The sequence below is a fragment of the Myotis brandtii genome, unplaced genomic scaffold (genome assembly GCF_000412655.1).
Source record: "Myotis brandtii unplaced genomic scaffold, ASM41265v1 scaffold986, whole genome shotgun sequence".
Lineage (NCBI taxonomy): Eukaryota > Metazoa > Chordata > Mammalia > Chiroptera > Vespertilionidae > Myotis > Myotis brandtii.
In genome coordinates, this window is record NW_005372102.1 from 141,577 (window position 1) to 163,082 (window position 21,506).

The 21,506-nt window shown below is 52.6% G+C and overlaps 1 protein-coding gene across 2 annotated transcripts in view; it reads left to right on the forward strand.

Annotated features, from left to right (window-relative positions):
* The window catches only part of TBC1D14 (TBC1 domain family, member 14), an 82,639-nt gene that overhangs the window by 10,423 nt on the left and 50,710 nt on the right, over positions 1-21,506 (forward strand). The window contains exons 2-3 of one of the 2 annotated variants that reach the window (XM_014533478.1): positions 4,404-4,409; positions 8,826-9,561. In XM_014533478.1, coding sequence (XP_014388964.1) covers positions 8,843-9,561 — 719 coding nt within the window. In that variant the 5' untranslated portion in view covers positions 4,404-4,409; positions 8,826-8,842. Of the gene's footprint in view, positions 1-2,647; positions 2,766-4,403; positions 4,410-8,825; positions 9,562-21,506 lie in introns of those variants that run through there. The other variant, XM_005886409.2, reaches the window with a different exon arrangement.

Genomic DNA, 21,506 nt, shown 5'->3' on the forward strand with positions numbered 1-21,506 from the left:
TGCTGGTGCTGCTCCCCGCGGGCGCGCGTGGCCCTCCTCCCAGCAGTGGACACTTCCTCTTGTCCTGCTCAGCGGCGGCGGTCAGCCCGCTCTCAAGTCTGGACGTGGCTTCTTCCCACCTCTCACCTGCCCAGGGGCTGACCCTCCCTCCCCTCCGAGCCGAGCTGCCCTAGTGTCCTGTGTGCTTGACCCCTGGAGACCCTGGCTCCACCGGCCCCCCGCCCTGATGAGAGCCCTCGGGGGGACAGTAGGAGGTGCAGTAAGGGGTGCAGAGGCACCAGCCGGAGAGGCAAAGGGGGGCCCAGACTCTGCTCCCCTCGGCCCCGCAGGTGGGGAGGTGGTGCCAGCAGGTCCCGCTCAGCGCTGCGCTCTGCCCTGAGCTGGGTTTGCGGACAGTGTTCCCAGTGGGGCCCAGCCTCCTGGCGCCGGCGCTGCTGATGGCCCGGGGTTCTCTCCTTAGGGCCCTCCAGTCTCCACCCCTGCACCCACTGCCCCACTCCCCTGCCCCGTGGGCGAATGACTGTCCCTCACGCCCCCACTTCCTCTTGCGGGTGCTCTGCGGAAGGCCTAACGGTGAGCACCCAGCTTATCAGAGCAACTGGTCTGGAGTCTGTCTCTCCCCTGTTGGTCAGCACATCTGACTTTCCTGTCCCAGCCTCAGCCCAGGGGATGCCTGCCCAGCGCGTTGTGCTTGCTGGTGGACCTTGGAGACCTCGGAGAAGATGTGTCATCAAAACAGACATTCACTCGCGTAAAAGGGTTTTAGGGAAATGGTTGTGTTGTTAAGGTTTGTTTTAGGGCGGGCATAAACTTTCTAGGGCCCGGCTGTTTAGAATTCTAGGTTGTCAAGCTGAAGGACCCCAGGTAGGCCTCATTTTACAGATGGGGAAGTGGAGGCCCAGGTCAGGGGTGCCGCCGAGCAAGCGTGAGGAGCGGTGTGAGTGGCAGGAAGGAGCTGCACCGGGAGGCAGTGCGGACGGGTGGCTTGCTGATGCAAATGAGTTGCTAAAATAGTGGGCTGAGCTGGCTGGCCCTCCCCAGCGCCCGGGAAAGAACACAGCCGCTCTTCTGAGGCTTAACTCGAGCCTGGCACAGTTCTGAAGGCTTCCGTGGATTTCTCCCCTAATCCCGTCAGCTGCCGGAGGAGATAGGGTCTATTGTTGGCCCCATTTCACTACATAGAAAGTGAGGCGTAGGAAAATTAAGAAAGGAGTTTAAGGTCATACAAAATGGAGGAGCTGGGATTTCAACCCAATCTATCTTCAGACCCTGCTGCGCCCACCCCTCCCCCCTTTTATTTTATTTTTAAAACTTTTCTGTTGAAGCTAACATACATACAGAAGAAATTATTAACCGTTTAGCTTACTGATTGTCACAAAATTTAGGGCCTGTGTTCTTAAGCACTGCAGCAAGCCATATATATGGGCCTTGATGTCAGGCCTGGTTTGAAGCCAGTTTCTGTCGCTGTGTGAACTTGGGTGAGCTCCTTAGCCTCTCTGAATCTCAGTTCTTCACTGTGCTTGTCAGGCGTGTGATGCTTGGAGCATGGGATCGTAGCTAGCATGCTTGGTCATGGTAAATGTTTGGTAAATGATTTATCTTTTAAAAAATATGTATTTTTATTGATTTCAGAGAGGAAGGGAGAGGGGGAGAGAGCTAGAAATATCAATGATGAGAGAGAATCATGGATCAGCTGCCTCGTGCACACCCCACACTGGGGATCGAGCCTGCAACCCAGGCATGTGCCCTGACCGGGAATCGAACTGTGACCTCCTGGTTCATAGGTTGATGCTCAACCACAGAGCCACGCAGGCTGGGCTAAATGATTTCTCTTATAAATAATTGAGATTACACGTCATGTTGGCTTTGTTCAGTGGTCTGAATGTCTTCCTAACCTGTCAGTTGCCTCTTAATCACATGGGTACTTGTATGATGGCTGGTTTTGGTAAATCACTAAATGTAGCTGAAACATTTTGGGATGTGCAGAATCCCCCATGCATTGAGAGTCCTTGATTTAAAACGTCCCACCTGTGCCTTTTAAACGTAACCACCTTTGGGCAGTATAGCTTCAATGTCTGCTCCCTAGGGTTGTAAAGGAGCCTTTGGGACCCTCAGCAGTTTAACCCCAGTTTCTCCCTGGTTTGTGATGGACCAGAACTTACTTACACATTGTGTTAAGTGCCAGATTCCTAAAAGTTGCCATTCACCCTCCAGAGGAATATATTGAGCTTCTAAGAAATTATTTATTTTAGTATTTTTTTAAAAATCCTAAAGAATAACACACTTAAAAACACATTTACAAAGTCAGCTATAAAAGTTGACTTTTATAGTTGACTTTTCCATTCTATGTATGATTCCAGCACAGCCACTTTATTACATATTACATATGCCTTCCACGCCTCTGTCTTGTCTGTGGATGGTAATGATAGGGTTGTTGTGGGGGTTATGCCGATGGCGGGTGTGAACACGGAACACGGCCCAACGTGTAATGCACACTTACTGAGCAGAGGCGGCTGCTCTTGTTAATTGTTAATGCCGAGGCACCTGAGACCTAGAACACCCTGTGCCTTTCTTCCCAGGAACCTTCCTGCCTGAGCCAGGACCTGCATGAACAGGAGGGAGATGGTGGCTGGTGCTTGTGCAGCCCTCTGGGAAGCAGGCTCTCCCCCGCGGGAGATGCCACACAGATAGCGGTGCGCTTGATCTGAAGAGTAAACTAGGGAGCCGGTGGCAGAGCTGGGTTGATGGGAGGCTTGGCAGCGAAGGTGAGTGCACACAACCTCCTTGGAGGGCAGCAGTGTCCCCGTGCTGAGCAGGTGGCTGTCCTCTGCAGGACCCAGAGAGGAGCCTGGACAAGGAGGGCTGCGTCGTGGACAGGGAGGAGCCAGAGGACGTCTGCGTGGATGGGCAGCATCGCTTCTCCCCAAAGCCACAGCAAGTGCACCCCCCGCCGAGGGCATAACTAAGTCATTTGGTTTTAGCTTCATAAGCTCTTTCTTTTGTTTCTGAAGAGCTGACCAAGACAGTCCTGCTCTTTAAGGAGGAGAAAATTGAACTGTGGCTTCAAGATGGAACTGCTTTCGAAAGCCTTACTCGAAATCGCTGGCAGAGCCACTGCCCGCTTTCTGACTTGTATTAAACCTGAGACGCAGCCCCCACGGCGTGCAGGGCGTTCCAGTCTCTCAGGGCGCTGATCTTATTTGCAGCCTGTGGAACTCAGTTTGTGGCAGGCGGATAAAATTCAGACGGTCTTGCTGCCTGAATTTAATCCTCCTCTTACCCTTGACGTCTTGTGTGTTTCCTCTTGTCCGGGAGGTGAGGGCTAGTCATTATTGTCTCCAGCATTTCCATGGCTGGTGCCGGCTGTGCCAAAACACACCGAGAGCCTGGGGGTGCGCACCCGCTGTGGTGGCCCCTCTTGCCGGGCTTGTGTGCTCGGCCACAGCGGCTTGGACTTGGCGAAACCCCTGTGGAGGGAGGAATTGTGCTTTACTTACCAACACCATGGACTGCTGACAGGGTTCCTCGCCGGCTAGTCTGGCAGCAGCCGTGATGCTCAGGGTGGTCCCCGCTTCCTTGCTGTGTCTGTCGTCCACTCACATGCCAAGAGCTCAAGGGGACAGATTTTCTTCCTCTTGTTACCTCCACTGCTTACCTTGTTTTTGGGACATAACCCAGCTCTCAGCAGATGTTTCTTGAATGGACTGTTCCTGAAACCTGCCCACTAAGAACATAGCTGTTAGTCCTAATTAATTCAGCAGATAGATTTTTGAATCCTTAATCCATGCCAGGCCTTTGGCCAGGCCGTGTGTCCAGAAGCTGTGAGTGCTGTGCCTGCCTGACGCTTAGAAGCCTGTACGGCGAGACGTGGGGACAGCTGTAGATACAGTTGTTTCAGGAGGGGTGCAGCCAAAGGGGCCTGGGAGGGAGGAGGGCCTGCGGCTTCCAGGCAGAGTGAGGAAGGCTTCTCAGAGGAAGTGGCCTTGGAATGTTCTGGGTGTGTCTCCTGGTGGCACCTGTTACCAGCTCCCCGGGCACTGAAGGCAGAGAGGACCTCGGGCACGGCGCAGCAGTCCTGGGTGTTGAGAGAACTGAGAGTGGCAGTGCGAGGCTGGGGAGGCTGGCAGGAACGGATCGGGAGGGCCCTGTGCCAGCTCACCAGCTCAGGGAATTTAGGCTTATTCTGTCTTCAGAGAACGTGTGACTTGGAGGCAGGCCATCGGCAGCTGGCCTCATGGCGGCTCCCACAGTTCCCCCTGCAGCCTGTCTTGGAAGCACGCACTCTGCAGCCACCCCTTCACGGTGCCCTCGAAAGGCAGGTGCTCTGGAGGGCGGCGTCGGCTTTCTGGCACTGGTGGCACCAGGTGGCAGGGTGTGAGGACAGGCGGCCTGGGCCCTTGCAGATTTGGGTTTTAGAGTGTGTTGCAAGCGGAAGTACTTCTTTCCTTTTAGGTTTATTTCCCCGAAGGCTAACACCCTGTTCCTGAGGTTTAAGGAACTTATTAGTGAACTGGACTTGGAACCAGCGGAGGCCTCAAAGGTGGCTCGGTGGGGGGTAGGGGAGGCCAGGGGATTGTCAAGGGCGGGGGGAAAAAAAAGGACCCTTTGTAATACTTTAAGCAATAAAAATAATTAAATAATTAAATAAATAAATAAAATGGAACCCACCTCTGCCCTATCCAAGGGAAGTGAGGGAAAATGGCCACCAAAAAGCAAAAAAACAAACAAACAAACAAAAAAAAAAACGGTGGCTCGGCATCTCCCTTAGAAGAGGCCCTCTGGATGCTGTCCGCGGCCGCTGCGGCTGAGGGGAGAATGGAGCATGAGGTGTTCCTGCCATTCTGGTGTCAACATTTCAGTTCATATTGTGGCAGGGACTGGAGCTTTTAATGTGGCTAAAGTAGAGGAAATCCACGTTTACTGGGCACCTACTGTGTGTCAGGTGCAGGGTGTGGTGTGCTGGCGCTTTCACCAAACCTCACATCATTCATCCTCAGGGCTACCTGGGATTTCTGTGGCATGGCCCCGTTTTCCTGCTGGGGAGGAGGGAAGTTGAGGCTCAGAAAGGTTGAGCATCTCCCCCGAGGTCAGCCTCTGCTCCCCTGAGGACTTCCTCTTGGGGTCGGCTTTTCGCCAGCTTGACTGTTGGCGTGTTGATGGTGTTTTGATAATCCTAATTACCTTTGACGTTGCCAGAGATGAGCTCTTAACGACTGCTGACTATGTTCCTCACCATATTTCCCTTTTAATTAGAAAAACCCAGTAGCACTTTCAGGTTTGTGTGGGTTGGACTCTCCCTGCGTCTTCGTGGCGTGAATGCCGCTCTTGTTTCAGGGTTTCCCCAGAGCAGCGTCTCAGAGATGGTTTGCTGTGGCCTCCCCGGGAGGGGCTCCAGCCCAGGAAGTCCAGGCCGTGTGAGCCGCAGCGCATTTAGAATGTGCTCCCAGGTGGGGCGGAGTGCTCTCACCCTTGTGGAGGACGCAGAGTTTTTGCTCTGTGGGTTGGAGGACACTTTATTTTGTGCCACATCTTTATAATTTCATTTTTGTATTAAACTCTAATTTTGTCTGTAGCACAGTGTGGTTCTGCCTTCCAAGAGAAATTGATACCCAGTTAGTATAACATCATGGTTAGACATTCCTTCCTTCCTCGCTGGGTCACAGTTCTGGCTTTTATGTGCAGTGTAGTCTATATCTGAATTCTGCATTTCGATTTATTCCTTCATATTTCTACTTTTTGTTCCAATGCTGTACTGACTGGTTCCTTCCATCTCTGGGAGGGAGAGTAATCTCTCCTCCCTTTTCTGCTCCGAATGACTTTGCTTTTGCTGTGTTGACACTGAGGGGAGGGCCAGGCTTCTGGAAGGAGAGCAGGAAGGCTCTTTGTAAAAGCAAAGACACCCGAAAGAGAGTGGTTACCTTGTTACTGCCAGCTCCAGAACCTTCAGCTACTCGCTGTTTGCTGATGGCAGCTGCCAACAGAGTGCCTGCTGGGGGCCGGGGCCTAGTGAATGCTTTTCTCCGGGTGCTTTATTTCATTCTCCCAAGGCAGGATGGTAGAGCTGGGAGTAGAACCCAGGCAAAGTCCCGTTCTCTGTGTTGTTAAAAAAAAGGACCCTTTGTAATACTTTAAGCAATAAAAATAATTAAATAATTAAATAAATAAATAAAATGGAACCCACCTCTGCCCTATCCAAGGGAAGTGAGGGAAAATGGCCACCAAAAAGCAAAAAAACAAACAAACAAACAAAAAAAAAAACGGTGGCTCGGCATCTCCCTTAGAAGAGGCCCTCTGGATGCTGTCCGCGGCCGCTGCGGCTGAGGGGAGAATGGAGCATGAGGTGTTCCTGCCATTCTGGTGTCAACATTTCAGTTCATATTGTGGCAGGGACTGGAGCTTTTAATGTGGCTAAAGTAGAGGAAATCCACGTTTACTGGGCACCTACTGTGTGTCAGGTGCAGGGTGTGGTGTGCTGGCGCTTTCACCAAACCTCACATCATTCATCCTCAGGGCTACCTGGGATTTCTGTGGCATGGCCCCGTTTTCCTGCTGGGGAGGAGGGAAGTTGAGGCTCAGAAAGGTTGAGCATCTCCCCCGAGGTCAACCTCTGCTCCCCTGAGGACTTCCTCTTGGGGTCGGCTTTTCGCCAGCTTGACTGTTGGCGTGTTGATGGTGTTTTGATAATCCTAATTACCTTTGACGTTGCCAGAGATGAGCTCTTAACGACTGCTGACTATGTTCCTCACCATATTTCCCTTTTAATTAGAAAAACCCAGTAGCACTTTCAGGTTTGTGTGGGTTGGACTCTCCCTGCGTCTTCGTGGCGTGAATGCCGCTCTTGTTTCAGGGTTTCCCCAGAGCAGCGTCTCAGAGATGGTTTGCTGTGGCCTCCCCGGGAGGGGCTCCAGCCCAGGAAGTCCAGGCCGTGTGAGCCGCAGCGCATTTAGAATGTGCTCCCAGGTGGGGCGGAGTGCTCTCACCCTTGTGGAGGACGCAGAGTTTTTGCTCTGTGGGTTGGAGGACACTTTATTTTGTGCCACATCTTTATAATTTCATTTTTGTATTAAACTCTAATTTTGTCTGTAGCACAGTGTGGTTCTGCCTTCCAAGAGAAATTGATACCCAGTTAGTATAACATCATGGTTAGACATTCCTTCCTTCCTCGCTGGGTCACAGTTCTGGCTTTTATGTGCAGTGTAGTCTATATCTGAATTCTGCATTTCGATTTATTCCTTCATATTTCTACTTTTTGTTCCAATGCTGTACTGACTGGTTCCTTCCATCTCTGGGAGGGAGAGTAATCTCTCCTCCCTTTTCTGCTCCGAATGACTTTGCTTTTGCTGTGTTGACACTGAGGGGAGGGCCAGGCTTCTGGAAGGAGAGCAGGAAGGCTCTTTGTAAAACCAAAGACACCCGAAAGAGAGTGGTTACCTTGTTACTGCCAGCTCCAGAACCTTCAGCTACTCGCTGTTTGCTGATGGCAGCTGCCAACAGAGTGCCTGCTGGGGGCCGGGGCCTAGTGAATGCTTTTCTCCGGGTGCTTTATTTCATTCTCCCAAGGCAGGATGGTAGAGCTGGGAGTAGAACCCAGGCAAAGTCCCGTTCTCTGTGTTGTTCTGCTCCATAGGTCAGATTTATTTTTATTAAAAATATATTGATTTCAGAGAGGAAGAGAGAGAGAAACATGAACGATGAGAGAATCATTGATCGGCTGCCTCCTGCATGCCCCCTACTGGGGATCAATCCCACAACCCAGACATGTGCCCTTGACCAGGAATCAAACTGTGACCTCCTGGTTCATAGCTCAACGCTCAACCACACCAGCCGGGCCATAGGTCAGATTAAAATGCATCACCAGGTCTCTTTAGTTTTGAAATTTTAAAGGACAGTAGAAGGTGACATAACATATGCCAGGTCCTCAGTCCTCTGGGGACTGTGCTGTCCAGGCTGGTGCATCTCTCACCCCCTCTTCCCACCCCCGTCTTAAGCAGAGAACTGTCGGCAGGGCCCTGGGTGTGTGTGTCAGTGGCGGCTTTGACTCTTCCCACTCAGAGTTATCATAGGGTTATGGTATTTATTTTTCTTTACTGTTTATCCATCTTCACTGAGCCAGCCTTCTGACCTGGGTTTTTATAACTGCAAACTAAGCCATTCATCCACTAGGAATGGCCTACTTGGGGGTTAGTCCCATAGATCCCAGCCCTGCCGTTAAGTAACAGTGTGATCTTGGGCCTGTTTCTTAACCTCTCTGAGCCTCAGTTTTCACATGCCCTACCGCGAAGTCCTGAGTGAGCTGGCTGAAACATTTGTGGAGGGCATGCTAAAGTGGGCGTGGTTGGGGTAATCTCACTGCACGTGGCATATACAGCTTACCTTCTTCAGAACAAGTAGAACCTTGACCTATATGTGGGTTATGAATTCACACACTTCCAACAGAGGCAGCCTGTTCATCGAGAAACACATACACACGAAAAAACAGAAACCTGCCCCTGCCTGGCACAGTCCTCATGCTGCCGCCCGGGTTCTCCTGGGGCTGGTGGTGTGGCTGGTGGGTGGTGGTGGGAGGTGGTGAGGATGGCAAAGATGATATTTTACATATTTTACCCTACGCAGATCCTCTGTCTGTGTATCTTCCTGTTATTTTACATCACGATAGTTTATGTTAAAACTAGCATGTGGTCCTGAATGGAAAGGTGTGTCTGTAGGACTTCTCCCAAGTGTCCCTACTTTAAAGGGTGTTAGGACATTCGCGCTGTGCAGAGGAGGAGTGGCGTCTTTGGCTTTTACAGCCACTGCCTAAATTTCCATGTTGATGTTTTTTCTAGTTTCTCCTTGGACCAAGATGACTGATGGAAACCTTTCCGGCTCTACAAATGGCGTGGCCTTGATGGGCATCCTGGATGGTCGGCCAGGAAACCACATTCAGAACCTGCAACACTTGAATCTCAAGGCGCCCAGATCCCTCTTGCTGCCGGAGTATGGGTCCAAGCTGAAACACGGGGCTCTAGACCAGCACAGCCTGCAGTCTGTGGACTCAGGCATTCCTACCCTAGAGATCGGCAACCCGGAGCCTGTCCCCTGCAGCGTGGTCCATGTGAAGAGGAAACAGTCTGAGTCGGAGATAGTCCCTGAGCGGGCCTGCCAGAGCGCATGCCCGCTGCCGTCCTACGCACCACCACCTCCCACCAGCGCCGAGCGGGAGCAGAGTGTGCGCAAGTCCTCCACGTTCCCCAGGACGGGCTATGACTCGGTGAAGCTCTACAGCCCCACCTCCAAAGCCCTGAACCGCAGTGATGACGTCTCCGTCTGCAGCGTGTCCAGTCTCGGCACAGAGCTGTCCACCACCCTGTCCGTCAGTAATGAGGACATCCTGGACCTCATGGTCACGAGCAGCTCCAGTGCCATCGTGACCCTGGAGAATGACGATGACCCGCAGTTTACTGATGTCACCTTGAGCTCCATCAAGGAAACCCATGACCTACACCAGCAGGACTGTGTTGATGAAATTGCAGAGGGAAGTAAATTGAAAAAATTGGGACCATTTAGTAACTTCTTTACAAGGTAATGCCATCTTTGTTTCTCCAGAGGATCGGGGTTGTTGGATTCAGACCAGTTGAACTGTTCTTGTCTGAAACGTGTGCGTGTTAGGACACCCTGTTGAGCAGGCCCTGTGTCAGGCAGGTGATCAGGCCTTTCCCCAGTAGCCCAGAGTCCTGTGGGGTGTTGTTAGGACTGGTCTGTGGTGGTGCTGCTTTTTGATTCCTCACTGCTAGCTGTCACTTCTGTGTCCCTGGCTCTCACACAGTCTGTTGTCACTTCCCGCCCCTGACCTGCTATGGCTGAGGGTGACCCACAAGTGGTCCGAGTTACCAAATCAGCAGCCTTTGTCAGCCTGATTCTCTGAAGGGCCCTTTATGCTAATACCTTGCGTCTCCTGGGCCAACCACAGGGTGCTGATGTGGCTGATGTCAGAGTTAGTAACCCACATTTCTCACTCCAGCCCCCATTTGCATAACCCAGGCCTGGTATTTCTGGGTGTCTGTCACTGCTGAGATGTGTGCTGTCACCTGTGTTGGGACTAGGCCAGTGATGGCGAACCTTTTGAGCTCGGCGTGTCAGCATTTTGAAAAACCCTAACTTAACTCTGGTGCCGTGTCACATATAGAAATTTTTTGATATTTGCAACCATAGTAAAACAAAGACTTATATTTTTGATATTTATTTTATATATTTAAATGCCAATTAACAAAGAAAAATCAACCAAAAATATGAGTTCGCGTGTCACCTCTGACACGCGTGTCATAGGTTCGCCATCACTGGACTAGGCCATGCACCCCACTCCCCATGGTGCCCTGTCACCCAGGAGCCAAACCAGGGCTGGCTGCTGGGGTCCCTGTGTCTCACTGCAAGCCCTGTGGGGACAGCTCCTACTGCTTTGGCCTATTCTCTGTGCTTTCGTGTTTTCATTCGACACTGTTTGTGTCCCAGGCTCTGCTCTTGGCAGGTAATACGAGAGAATTGTGGTGGTAGGAATAGTAATAAGGAATGACTGTTGGTGGGCTTACAGGCGGTGGAAGCAGGCACAACAGTCAGTCTCACAAGCAAATGGGAGCTCCTAAACCGTGGCGTGCTGTGAGGAGGGCATGGGCTGTGGAGAGGGTGTGTGCAGAGCGGCCATTTGCTCTCAGCTGCTCTTCAGAGGGCCCTGGCCCAGGGCTTGGCAGGTGGGAGCATTCCTGCGTCAACCCTGGCTGCCCCATGTGTGTGCCCCCAGCAAAACCCATGCTGGGCACTGCATACAGGGTGTTCCTTCAGATGGTGTGATGCGCTGGCATCAGGCGTCTGTGACTGGGCATGCACGCTAACCTGCCGCTGCCTCAGTTGCTTCATCAGCTGAATGTGGGGGTCCTCGCAGATGTGTCCCAGACCTGTCCTGAGTGAGCCCTCTGACCAGGGCTGTGTCTTGTCGGCACCTTTTCTCTGATGTGCTGGCAAACAGGTATGGGGCTCCCAGGAGTAGCGTGCCTGGTCTCAGAGTGCATCACTCAACCATGGCCCTCATTGCGGGGGGGACCCAGGAACTTTAGGGGAGACTCACTTTCCCTGCCAAGGCCATGGCCTAAGGTCGTGTAGAGGCAGTTCAGGTTTGTGTGACTGCACTGACCCCTTTACGCAGGTCAGCGTTTCAGCGTTTCCTGTTTATGGTACCAGCTGGGTGCCTGTTCAGGCTCCTCAGGATCCATCCCTGAGCTCCAGAATCAGGATCTCAGCGAAGGACCCAGGGAATAGGCTTTCAGAATCCCTGGGGGTTCTTGGTCAATTTGGGAAACCTTGCTCATGAGGGTGGCTGGGAGCTACATAGAGGAAAGAGCTTAGCTTTGGAATTCAAGAGACCTGTACCCATGTCCTAGCTGTGTGACCTTGCAGAAGTTACTTCACCTCTCTGAACTAGTTTTCTCATCTCTAAAATAACATTAGTAAGTGCCTAGCACGTGGTGCTGCTTTGTTCACGTACAGTGTGCTCTTACCTTTGTCGTCCTTGACACCCTTGTGCTTTCTGTCTCGGCTTCCTTGTTTGCAAAATGAGGGTTCTACCCCTTGTAGTCTATGGGGCAGAAGTGGTTCACACATGTGAAGCAGTACAGACCCAGACAAGTGTGAGCAGTACACACCCAGACAAAGTGTGAACAGTACAGACCCAGACAAAGTGTGAACAGTACACACCCAGACAAGTGTGAGCAGTACAGACCCAGACAAGTATGAGCAGTACACACCCAGACAAAATGTGAACAGTACAGACCCAGACAAGTGTGAATAGTACAGACCCAGACAAAGTGTGAGCAGTACACACCCAGACAAGTGTGAACAGTACACATCCAAAGTGTGAACAGCACACACCCAGACAAGTGTGAACAGTACAGACCCAGACAAAGTGTGAACAGTACACACCCAGACAAGTGTGAGCAGTACAGACCCAGACAAGTGTGAACAGTACACACCCAAAGTGTGAGCAGTACACACCCAGACAAGTGTGAACAGTACACACCCAAAGTGTGAACAGTACACACCCAGACAAGTGTGAAGTAGTGCAGACGGAGCAAGCCTTGAAGTCTCAGTTGCTTGTTGCGATTCTCCTGATTGCCTTGTCTCTCTCTGTTTCGGAGCCTCTTCTGTGAGATCATTTCTAAAGCTGCTGGTGCTTGAAAATCCTTTTCAGCTGTTTGCCACAGAAATCAGATGTCTCCTCTTTGCTTTATTCCTTGGTTCTTGTCTCCTTATCCTTGTTCTGATGGCTGAAACATTATTGTGAGCCATCATTAAGTACCTTTGGGGAGCTAGTGGAATATTAATGACAAATGAATCAAATATGATATCATGGGCCACGTCTAGTGAGTTTTGTCCTAGAATCTTCAAGTCTTAGAGGAGAGTGTCAATCTAGATTTCCTTTGAAGGGGAAAGTGCTCTGGGCCAAAAATGTTTGGAACCTACTAAACATTTTACAGGTGAGTAAATTTACAGGGGACTTACAGAGAGGGCCTGGCACACAGTAGGTACTCAGAGGACTGCAGGCTGTGTGAGTTTCTGTTGAGGGCAGGTCCTTTGGGGTTCTCAGCCCAGGCTTCTGAGTCATCCTGTTTCTTCACTTGAGCCCCTGTGCCCAAGCGACTCTCTTTACCCTAGCGCCTGTCTGTTCTCCTTATCCTCACTGAGTCAAGTTCTAGGTTGTAGAAGGAAGTGTAGGCAGGACTGTGGGAGGCTAGTCTAGGACAAAGGGACTCGGGAGAGGAAGGGGTGGAGATGGTTGGGAACCTGTGGCCTGAGAAGCAGGCCTGTCGGTGACTCCGGCTGCTTGAGGAAGGTGGCCTGGAGGAGAGGGAGCTGACGAGTAGCAGGAAGGCTGGCTTGGGCCTGGCCACTGCCAAGTGGAAGCTGCAGGCCCAGCTCTTGCTCTTATTTTTTCTTTCATCCAGGCTGTGATAAGCACCCCTGTGGCAGACTCCACTCTGAGCTTAGAGATAGTCCCTGCCCTCAGGAGCTTACTGCTGAGGGGAAGACAGACCAGACCTTGTGGGGCAGCGGGAGGTCCAGCGGTCCAGAGCACGGTCTCAGGAGTCAGGCGGGCTGGCTTCCATGTGCGCTCTCCTACTTACTAGCTGTGTGACCTTCGGCAAGTTACTTCACCTCTCTGAGCCTTAAATGGAGCATAAAACTACGGCACAAGGTTAGAGATCAGATACGTAAAGCATCCAGCACCCTTCTTGACAATACCTAAGTAGTAGCCACCTATGATTCCAATAGAAATCATGATCATTTCTAAAAAACGTGTCCTAAAGCCTTTTCTGGTTCTTGTCCCGACATTGTGCTTCTCCAGTCAGTCACTAGTGAAAGAGTTGCCTCAAGGTTTCTCCACTTTGGCACTGTTGACATTTGGGATGGATGAATTTTTGTGCACTAAAGGCCGTTTGGCAGCCTCCCTGGTCTCTACCCACTAGATGCCTGTCACAGCCCCAGTTTTGACAGTGAAAAATGCCCTTAGGCATTGCTAAATGTCCCAGGAGGGTGGGGTGTGGGGGGGCAGGGTCAGAATCACCCAGCCTTTGAGAACCACTGTGTTAGCAGGTTGTAAAATGTTGGGATTCCATTGCTTCCTTGAAGGAAATTTACTGCTGTCATGCAGTTCGAGCAGGGCCCTCACCTTGTATAGAGGGACCTGTAAGCCCAGTGCAGTTGTCGGTATTTCTGCAGAAGCGGCTGTGAGAGGAACTCGGTAGCACGCTTGTATTGCACAGGAGACGGCTGTTTCTGAGAAGCCCAGGGTTTGGGCTGCTAATCTGCACTGGTCTGGAGGGTAGTGATTAGCTCTGACAACTTATGTCTTCTTTTGTGTAACCGTTTATTAAGCTCTCAGAAGAGATGCTCCAAGTGTCCTTTGCTGATGAGAGATGGCAAGATGCAAAGGAGGAGCTTGCCAGGGGAAGACACAGGCAGAGGGAACAGCTTGCGGAGGCTGAGCGGGGTGCACCTGGCTGTGTTTAAAGAGCTGTAATGATGCGTTTTTCCGGTCTGCTTCCTGGCTGGCTGAGGGCCCCTGCGTGGCATGGTCTATGTCTGGTTCACCCTGGCATCGAACTGTAATCCAGAGATAGAGACGAGGAGTGTGGTGGTCGAGAGCCGAGGCTGCTCAGACCCAGGTTTGAACCCCAGTTCTGCTATTTTTGACCTGTGACATCAAGAAACTCACTTAACCTCTGTGATCCCCAGGGGTACAGGATGACATGGGTTAAATGTACCTCTTGGAACGAGTTGGTGTGAGAGTCAAACGAGATAATACAGTAAAGCTTTGGGCACAGACCAGGAATGCAGGTTGGATTTCTGGCCCGACGTTCTGCCTTTGTTGGTTGGGGTTTCACATAAGAGTTCACTTTTTAAAAAGGTCCTGTATATGAGAAAGTTTGAAACCACTGGCTTAAAAGTAAGTCTCGGGCTTTTAGATCCCTTGCTGTGAAAGCGCTCAAGCAGAATCTCAGTTCCTGTGCTGACCTGGGCTGTGGGGTGTGATTATTTGGGAGGTGACATGAGCGGTGCTAAGGGAGAAATGTGCTCGGTGCTTTCTTTGGGTGGGGGGGGGGGGGAGTTAGCTTATGAGCAGGTGGGTGCCCTTCAGAGGTGTGCGGCAGCCAGAGCCACCGGGTGCTCGCCAGGTGCTGTTCTCAGACTTCCATGTGGTCGCCTTGTCCCACTGCCAGCAGCACGTGAGAGAGTGTGTGGCCGATCTGTGGGCTGGCTTCTTCGTGCTCCGGACCGCGTTCCTCCGGGGCGCCTCCTGCACTCTGCAAGCCGGAGCCTTCAACACGTGCATTTCCCAACGTCTCTTGCCGTGGGGTTCTGGGTGTGAATTGGGTGCCTTGTGTGAGAGATTTGAAGTTTGGTGGAGACCACTTTCCTTCCCCTTCAGGCTGGTTCCTGCTATCTGGTGATGCCATGGAGGCGTGAGGCTCTCCTGCAGCAGCATCCTGTGTGACGCTGGGGTGGGTCAGGTGGCTGCAAGCTGTGGTGGCTTCCTGACCTGCTGCATCCTGGAGGGCCTTAGTCCAGGGGCAGCTCAGATGCGGCAGCTCCCCGCTGCGCGAGTTCTCTACCCAGGGAGCCATTCCTGGGCGTCCCATTTAGAGCTGATGACTTCAGCCCTTACAGTGATTTCCAAGTCATCTAACTCCTTGAGTTCAGTCCCTTCCTGCTTGAAGTTACCGGAGTGACTCTGTATCCGCACTGAGAGCTGGTGGGTTCAGGTAGGCACTGCAGTTAATTCTCATTTAGGTGAGAAAACCGAGGCAGGAGTGGCCAAGTAGCTTGCAAGGGATACAAAGATGATACAGGGTTTGGCTCTTTGAGCTTGTTTCTTACCTAGAAAATAGAAATAAGTTCATTTTCAAAGTGTTGTTGGAATTAAACAGGGAGGAAATGTACATGGATGTAAAGCACTGGGCATATAACAGGCATTTAATATCTTTTCTATTGTTATTAGTTATTATTCTGCCTGACTAGTTTTCTGCTACTTTGACCATTTTAGAATTATCAGTGAATTGAGGTGTAACATTGTAACTGTGACTTTTCTACAAAATCTGCTTGCTGATGTTCTTGGTGACTTTGACCTGGCATCAGGGATATTCAGAAGACCTGCTGAATATCTGAGCTGCTGAGTGGTGTGTGTGCACGTGTGTACGCACCACTGTGCATCTGGGAAGGAGCACGGGCTGCTATTCTCTCGACCTAGCATTTCCTGGCGTGTGGTCTTGGGTGAGGCAGGCACTCAGCTCGCTGGGAGGTGTCCTCATCTGCAAAATGAGCTGAGGATACCCCCTCACAGAGCCGTGAAAATGGAAGGAGATTGAGCTCCACGTGCACAAGATGAAGGTCTGTGCAGGAGCTGAGGAACTGTCTCGAGGAGAGGGGGTTTAAACCTCGCTGCTGCAGGGGCTCCGAGCTGCCTCTGAGCAGCTCCCCCCCGAGAAGGCAGCAGCCACCTGTTGGAGCCGGCCCTGCACCTTCTCCCCTTGGAGCACTCATAGCGCTTCCGTAGAAATTGTCTCTGCACTGGAGATAGCTGAGAGGCCAGCTGCATGGGCTTCAGATGGCCGAGCGGTGACTGGAACATACACTTGTCCAGCTCCAAATCCCTGCCCTTACAGAAGCCTCTCCACCGCCTCTTGTAAGTTGTGCCAGGAGCAGGCTTGGGGAACAGGGGCTGGAGAGCAGGGGGAGAGGAGCTGCAGCCGGCGCAGTGCAGGTCTGCAGGCCAGTGTCGGAGCTGAGGGGCCTCTGCACTGGTGGGCGGAGATGTCTCACCTTTCCTCCCTCGGCCTGGGTGACCCCTTCCTGGAATAGGTTCCATTTCTGCCCCTCACTGCCACGCACACTTTAAATGAGGAGAACCCACCCAAGATCCCAGCATGCATGGAGGGCTCTCCTCCTGTGGTTCCCTGGCTCCCCGCCCGTGCCCTAGTGCAGTGTCATCTGTGGGTCCCCCAGCCTGGTGCCCCTTGCGGGACTGCGTCTCACTCATCCCATGCTGGCACCTAGCCAGAACTCAGTAATGCTTTTCAAATAGTGAATTCATTTCCTCGGTGGTACGTACCCAGGACCTGGTGCAGCAGCCAGCAAGCCCCTTCCCCCAAATAAAAGTACCGGATGACACTGGGATCTGCTGCAGGCACACAGCTGTAAGAGAGGCCCCCTGTCAGGCTCTGAGTGCTGGAGGAGTAAAAAGTAGGGTACCCGGGGAGGGAAGAGTGAGGGTGGGAGGTACATTTTAAGTAGGGTGGTCAGGGAGGGTGTCACTGAGCAAGTGACATTTGAGCAGAGATGTGAACGAGATGGGGGAGAAGAGTGTTCTGGTCGAAGGAGCCGGCAGGAACGGAGGCTGTGGGGCTGGCAGGGGCTTGCTTTGTGTTTCACATGTCTGTCCTGTGGCCTCCACCCTCCTGTACCCATGTCCCTGGTCCCACAGCAGGTCATGCAGGCTTCAGCAGCCACCCTGTTTGGTCATTTCGGGTCTTAGGTTGGAGCAAGTTGGTGCTTATGCTAGAGTCTACTGTGCTGTCCAGTGTGTTAGCCACTAGGCACATGTAGCTGTTTAAATCTACACCAGTGGTTCTCAACCTTCCTAATGCCGCGACCCTTACAGTCCCTCATGTTGTGGTGACCCCCAATTTCATTGTTACAAATTGAACATAATTAAAGCATAGTGATTAATCACAAAAACAATATGTAATTATATATGTCTTTTCTGATGGTCTTAGGCGACCCCTGTGAAAGGGTCGTTCAACCCCCAAAGGGGTCGCGACCCACAGGTTGAGAACCGCTGTCTACACTAATAATAGACAAATATGTAAATTGACTATATCTCCATGACGCCTCCAGCCAATCAGGAGGGAATATGCAAATTAGTGGGACAAAGATGGCAGTGGCCATGGAGCCTGCTGGAGCAGGCAGGAGGCTTGGGTCGCCCCGGCGACGGAGGAAGCCAAGCTTCCTGCCTGCCCTGACTGGCTGCTGAAGGAGGGGCCTGTGGGCATTGGCCATGGAGCCGGTCTGAACGCGTGGGAGGCTTGGGTCGCCTGGGCCGGCCGCCGAGGGAGGAGCCTGCAAACGGTCCTCAGCCCCTCACCCAGGCTGGCCACGCCCCCATGGGGTGAGGGTCCCCGCTGGGGAGCGTGGGCAGCCTGAAAACAGCCATCAGCCCCTCACCCAGGCTGGCCAGGCACCCCAGTAGGGACCCCCATCCTGAAGGGGGTGTGGCCAGCCTGAAAACAGCCCTCAGCCCCTCACCCAGGCTGGCCACATCCCCCAGCGGGGACCCTCACCCCATGGGGGCGTGGCTGGCCTGCAAACTGCCCCAGCCCCTCGCCCAGGCCGGTACTGTCCCCAGTGGGGACCCCCACCTCAATGGGGGCGTGGCTGGTCTGTAAACCACCATAGGCCCCTTGCTCAGGCTGCCCCGCCCCCCCCCGGCTTGCAGGGGGGGCAGTTGGGGGCAACCAGGCCAGCAGGGGGGGCAGTTAGGGGTGACCAGGCCAGCAGGGGGGGCCAGTTGGGGGCAAGCAGGCCATCAGTGGAGGTCAGTTGGGGGTGATCAGGCCGGTGGGGGGGGACAGTTGGGGGCGAGAAGGCCGGCAGGCAGAGTGGTTAGGGGCAATCAGGCAGGCAGGCAGGTGAGCAGTTAGGAGCCAGCAGTCCTGGATTGCGAGAGGGATGTCTGCTAAACCGGCAGTCGGACATTCTCTGAAGGGTCCCAGATTGGAGAAGGTGCAGGCTGAGCTGAGGGACACCCCCCCCCCCCGCCGCCCCCGTGCACAAATTTCATGCACTAGTTTCATATAAATGAAAAACTTGGTTCCTCAGTCACACTGGCCACATCCCAGTGCTCAGCAGCCACACGTAGCCACTGGCTGCCTCGTAGCACAGCACGGATTTGTACTTTCCCATCACTGTGGGGAGCTCTGCTGCGCAGCGCTCATCTGCTTAGTTGAGGTGACAATCTGTGACTTTATTTTTAACCTTTGTTCTCGTTGATGTAACAAAGCTGCACAGGGTGGCTGAGAAGCAACCAAATCAGTATGAGGCACGTGAAGCCAAGGGAAGCTGCAGAGGGAACTGTCCACAGGCCTGGGGGAGGGGGTGGAGGAGCCAAGGTGGCCTTTAGTAAGGCCGGTGTGGTGGACAGGCCGACCCGCTTCCTCCTGGGGCTGGGGCAGTGGCTGCCAGGCATGAGTCCTGTGTGACATGCTTGTGCACTCCAGTGCGTGTTTAAATGTTCTGGATGTTTAATGCGATGGAGGCGGAGGGGCCTGCCCCTCTCAGAGCTGGGTTCTGGAGGAGTCTGCTGTGCCTCCAGCGTGGGGCCAGAGGGCTTGGTGGGCATTCAGAGAGTGTGCCTGTAGCGCCAGGAGGTGACTGCTCTGCCCTTCTGGCTGAAGGCTGCTTAAGGTGCCTCATTTTCTTGAACCTTGGTCTCCTTATCTCCGAATGGGCGGTACCGGGGCGATGCATGTCCAGTGTTGGGCACAGAGGCTGGTGCTGCGCGCTCACTGGAATCTGTTAGGATCGCTTCCCTGCTTGCTGCTGTAAAGAATAAGTGAGTGCGTGAATGAATGAATCAATGAATGAATGCTAGTAAATGCCAGCGCAGTCGAGATGAGCAGCAGGAAAGGGCAAACAGAAACAAGGGACTTAACCCGTCCTGAGGGCGAACGCCAGCGGTTTCTCTTGTGTTCTAATGCCTTGATTAAAAGCAGGCCCTGCTTGGTTTTCCTGTGATCCAGCCAGTTCTCCAGCAGGAGTTGAACTTAAGGGAACAGGAATAGTTCTGTCTCCCAGCTGGGCTTGATCTGTTTCCTTCCCTTGGGTGGAAGGAAAGTTCTTTGATCTGAGCAAAGAAACCTTTTAAGTTCAGCCGCCCTGCCCGTTGGGGGCTGACATTGAGATTCCAGTTCACCTCGGGTGGGGGGCGGCGACTCTCACTGTGGAGGCAGGAGCCTGCAGGAGTGGCGGGAACTGAACCAAGAAAGAACCACGTGTCTATGTACTATGTAGCGTATGCCCTGCTCACCAGCCAGACCGTGCTCCGGTAAACCTCAGAGGCCTCACGGAGTTCTCTGCCGCGCCTCTGTCCCTGTCCTTAGAGATGTTACAGCTGTGAAAAAGGTCATCTTGGGGAGGCGGGAGAGGGAGAATGTGTTCTCTTTGTAGGATTCACGTGGCCTCCTGAGTTTTGGAGCACCCCCGTGTGCGGGGGCTGTCGGGAAATCACACTGACTTTATGGGGACTCCCAGGCATCTGTGCTCAGGTGTCTTGCCAGCCTGCCTTGGTTCTGCCCTTGGGAGAGGGGTTCAGGGTGACATGCAGGTGCTGTGTGGCACACAGGAGTTGGTGGGGTCTTGAGAAACCCACAGGCAACCCCATTCCTGCCAAGCAGCTCTTCATCCACCAGCTACTTCCTACTAGTAAATTAACTTCTCTTGGTGCAAGTGGGTATAAAATCTGTTTTACTGAAAAAAATGTTGGTGGAATAACACAGTTTAAACTCTTACCCCGTTTTCTACCTTGAATAGTGCCTGTTCTAAGCTGCTTGCCTGTTCTGTTTGTAGAACACTGAATCTCTGAGGTAGCTGACGTGACATTCTTCATGGCCCGTATTGTTCATGTGCACACACATCTGACTGGATTGCCACACAGCTAGTTCCTGTTGATGCTCAGTGAGCTGGGTGTGTAATGAGAGTTTGTTTCTCAGTTCCAGTTTGCTGATGCTTTGTTGTGAATAGTTGTGGTTTGTCACAGGGTTTCTGTGAGGTTCTGTATGTGGAGGGATGAGTCATCCAGGTTTGCCTAGTTGCCGCTTTGGGCCCATAACAGTCCCGCTTTCCTGTTAATTCCCCTTTGCTTCCAGCCAGAGGCTTTCCAGTTCCAGGCTCCGTGTACAGGGTGTTTCAGGGAAGAGTAATCAGGATTGAAGTCCTAATAGCCTCTAGGTTTCAGATTTGGGTGTTAGACACATTTCCTACCAGAAGGGGGGATACAGGGAAAGCAGTTAAGAGGGTGTGGGTTCAATCCCCCAGTCCACGTCCTGCAGGGTGGGAGGGAGCCCCACAGGAGGAAGAAGAAAAGGGTGAGGGGCCAGTTAGACGGGGAAAAACACCTCGTGGATCAGCCCTGGCCTTAGCACCTGACTGCTCACTCACTTTAAGCGTATACCCTGGAATGAGCAGAGTTCATTCCTTTAAAATTCCTTTGAGAGCAGTGATTTTTAAAGCAGAAGAAATCTTGGGTCACACAGCTGTGCAGGTTTCAGTCTGATTGCACCTGTGGTATCCACACCTGTGGTGGTCAGTTTGTGGGGAAAACACATGAATATGTATTTCCGTAGGTGAGCACTAGCTGCGGTAACAAACTTGAATTGGTTAATGGCTGAGACACAAAGGACATTTACTAGTATTTCCAGCTCATGCTCTCCCACGTTCTCCCCACCTCCTGGCTCCGGCGATTCCAACCCGAGGCCTCTGGGCAGCTCTGTGCCAAGCCAAGAAAGGGAAAGGGCCGAAGGTAACCAGTGCATCTGCAGTTCACCTGCTGGGACTTAGTCATGTGGCCTCGCCCACCTGGAAGGCAGGCTGGGAAACTGGACTAGTGCCCGGACTAGTGAGGGAATGGGTTTGGAGAATAGTTGGGAGCATTGGCCATTTTGGGGGGTCATTTTTCTCCATCCCCCTTCCCTGTTCAGCTTCATGAGAATTGAATGCCTAGAGTCGATGAGTTGAATACTTTGTCATTCTGTTGCCTAAATGATAGTTCTCATCACCTGCAGAATACTCTCCAAACTCCCTGGCGTGGTGTCAGGAGCATTCTGGATCCACCTGCCCACCTCAGGACTCCGGCTCCCGTTCTGTGCTGCGGCCACAAAAGCCAAGCTCGTCACTTAGGGTTCTCTGAATCAGCCGTCTCACATAGT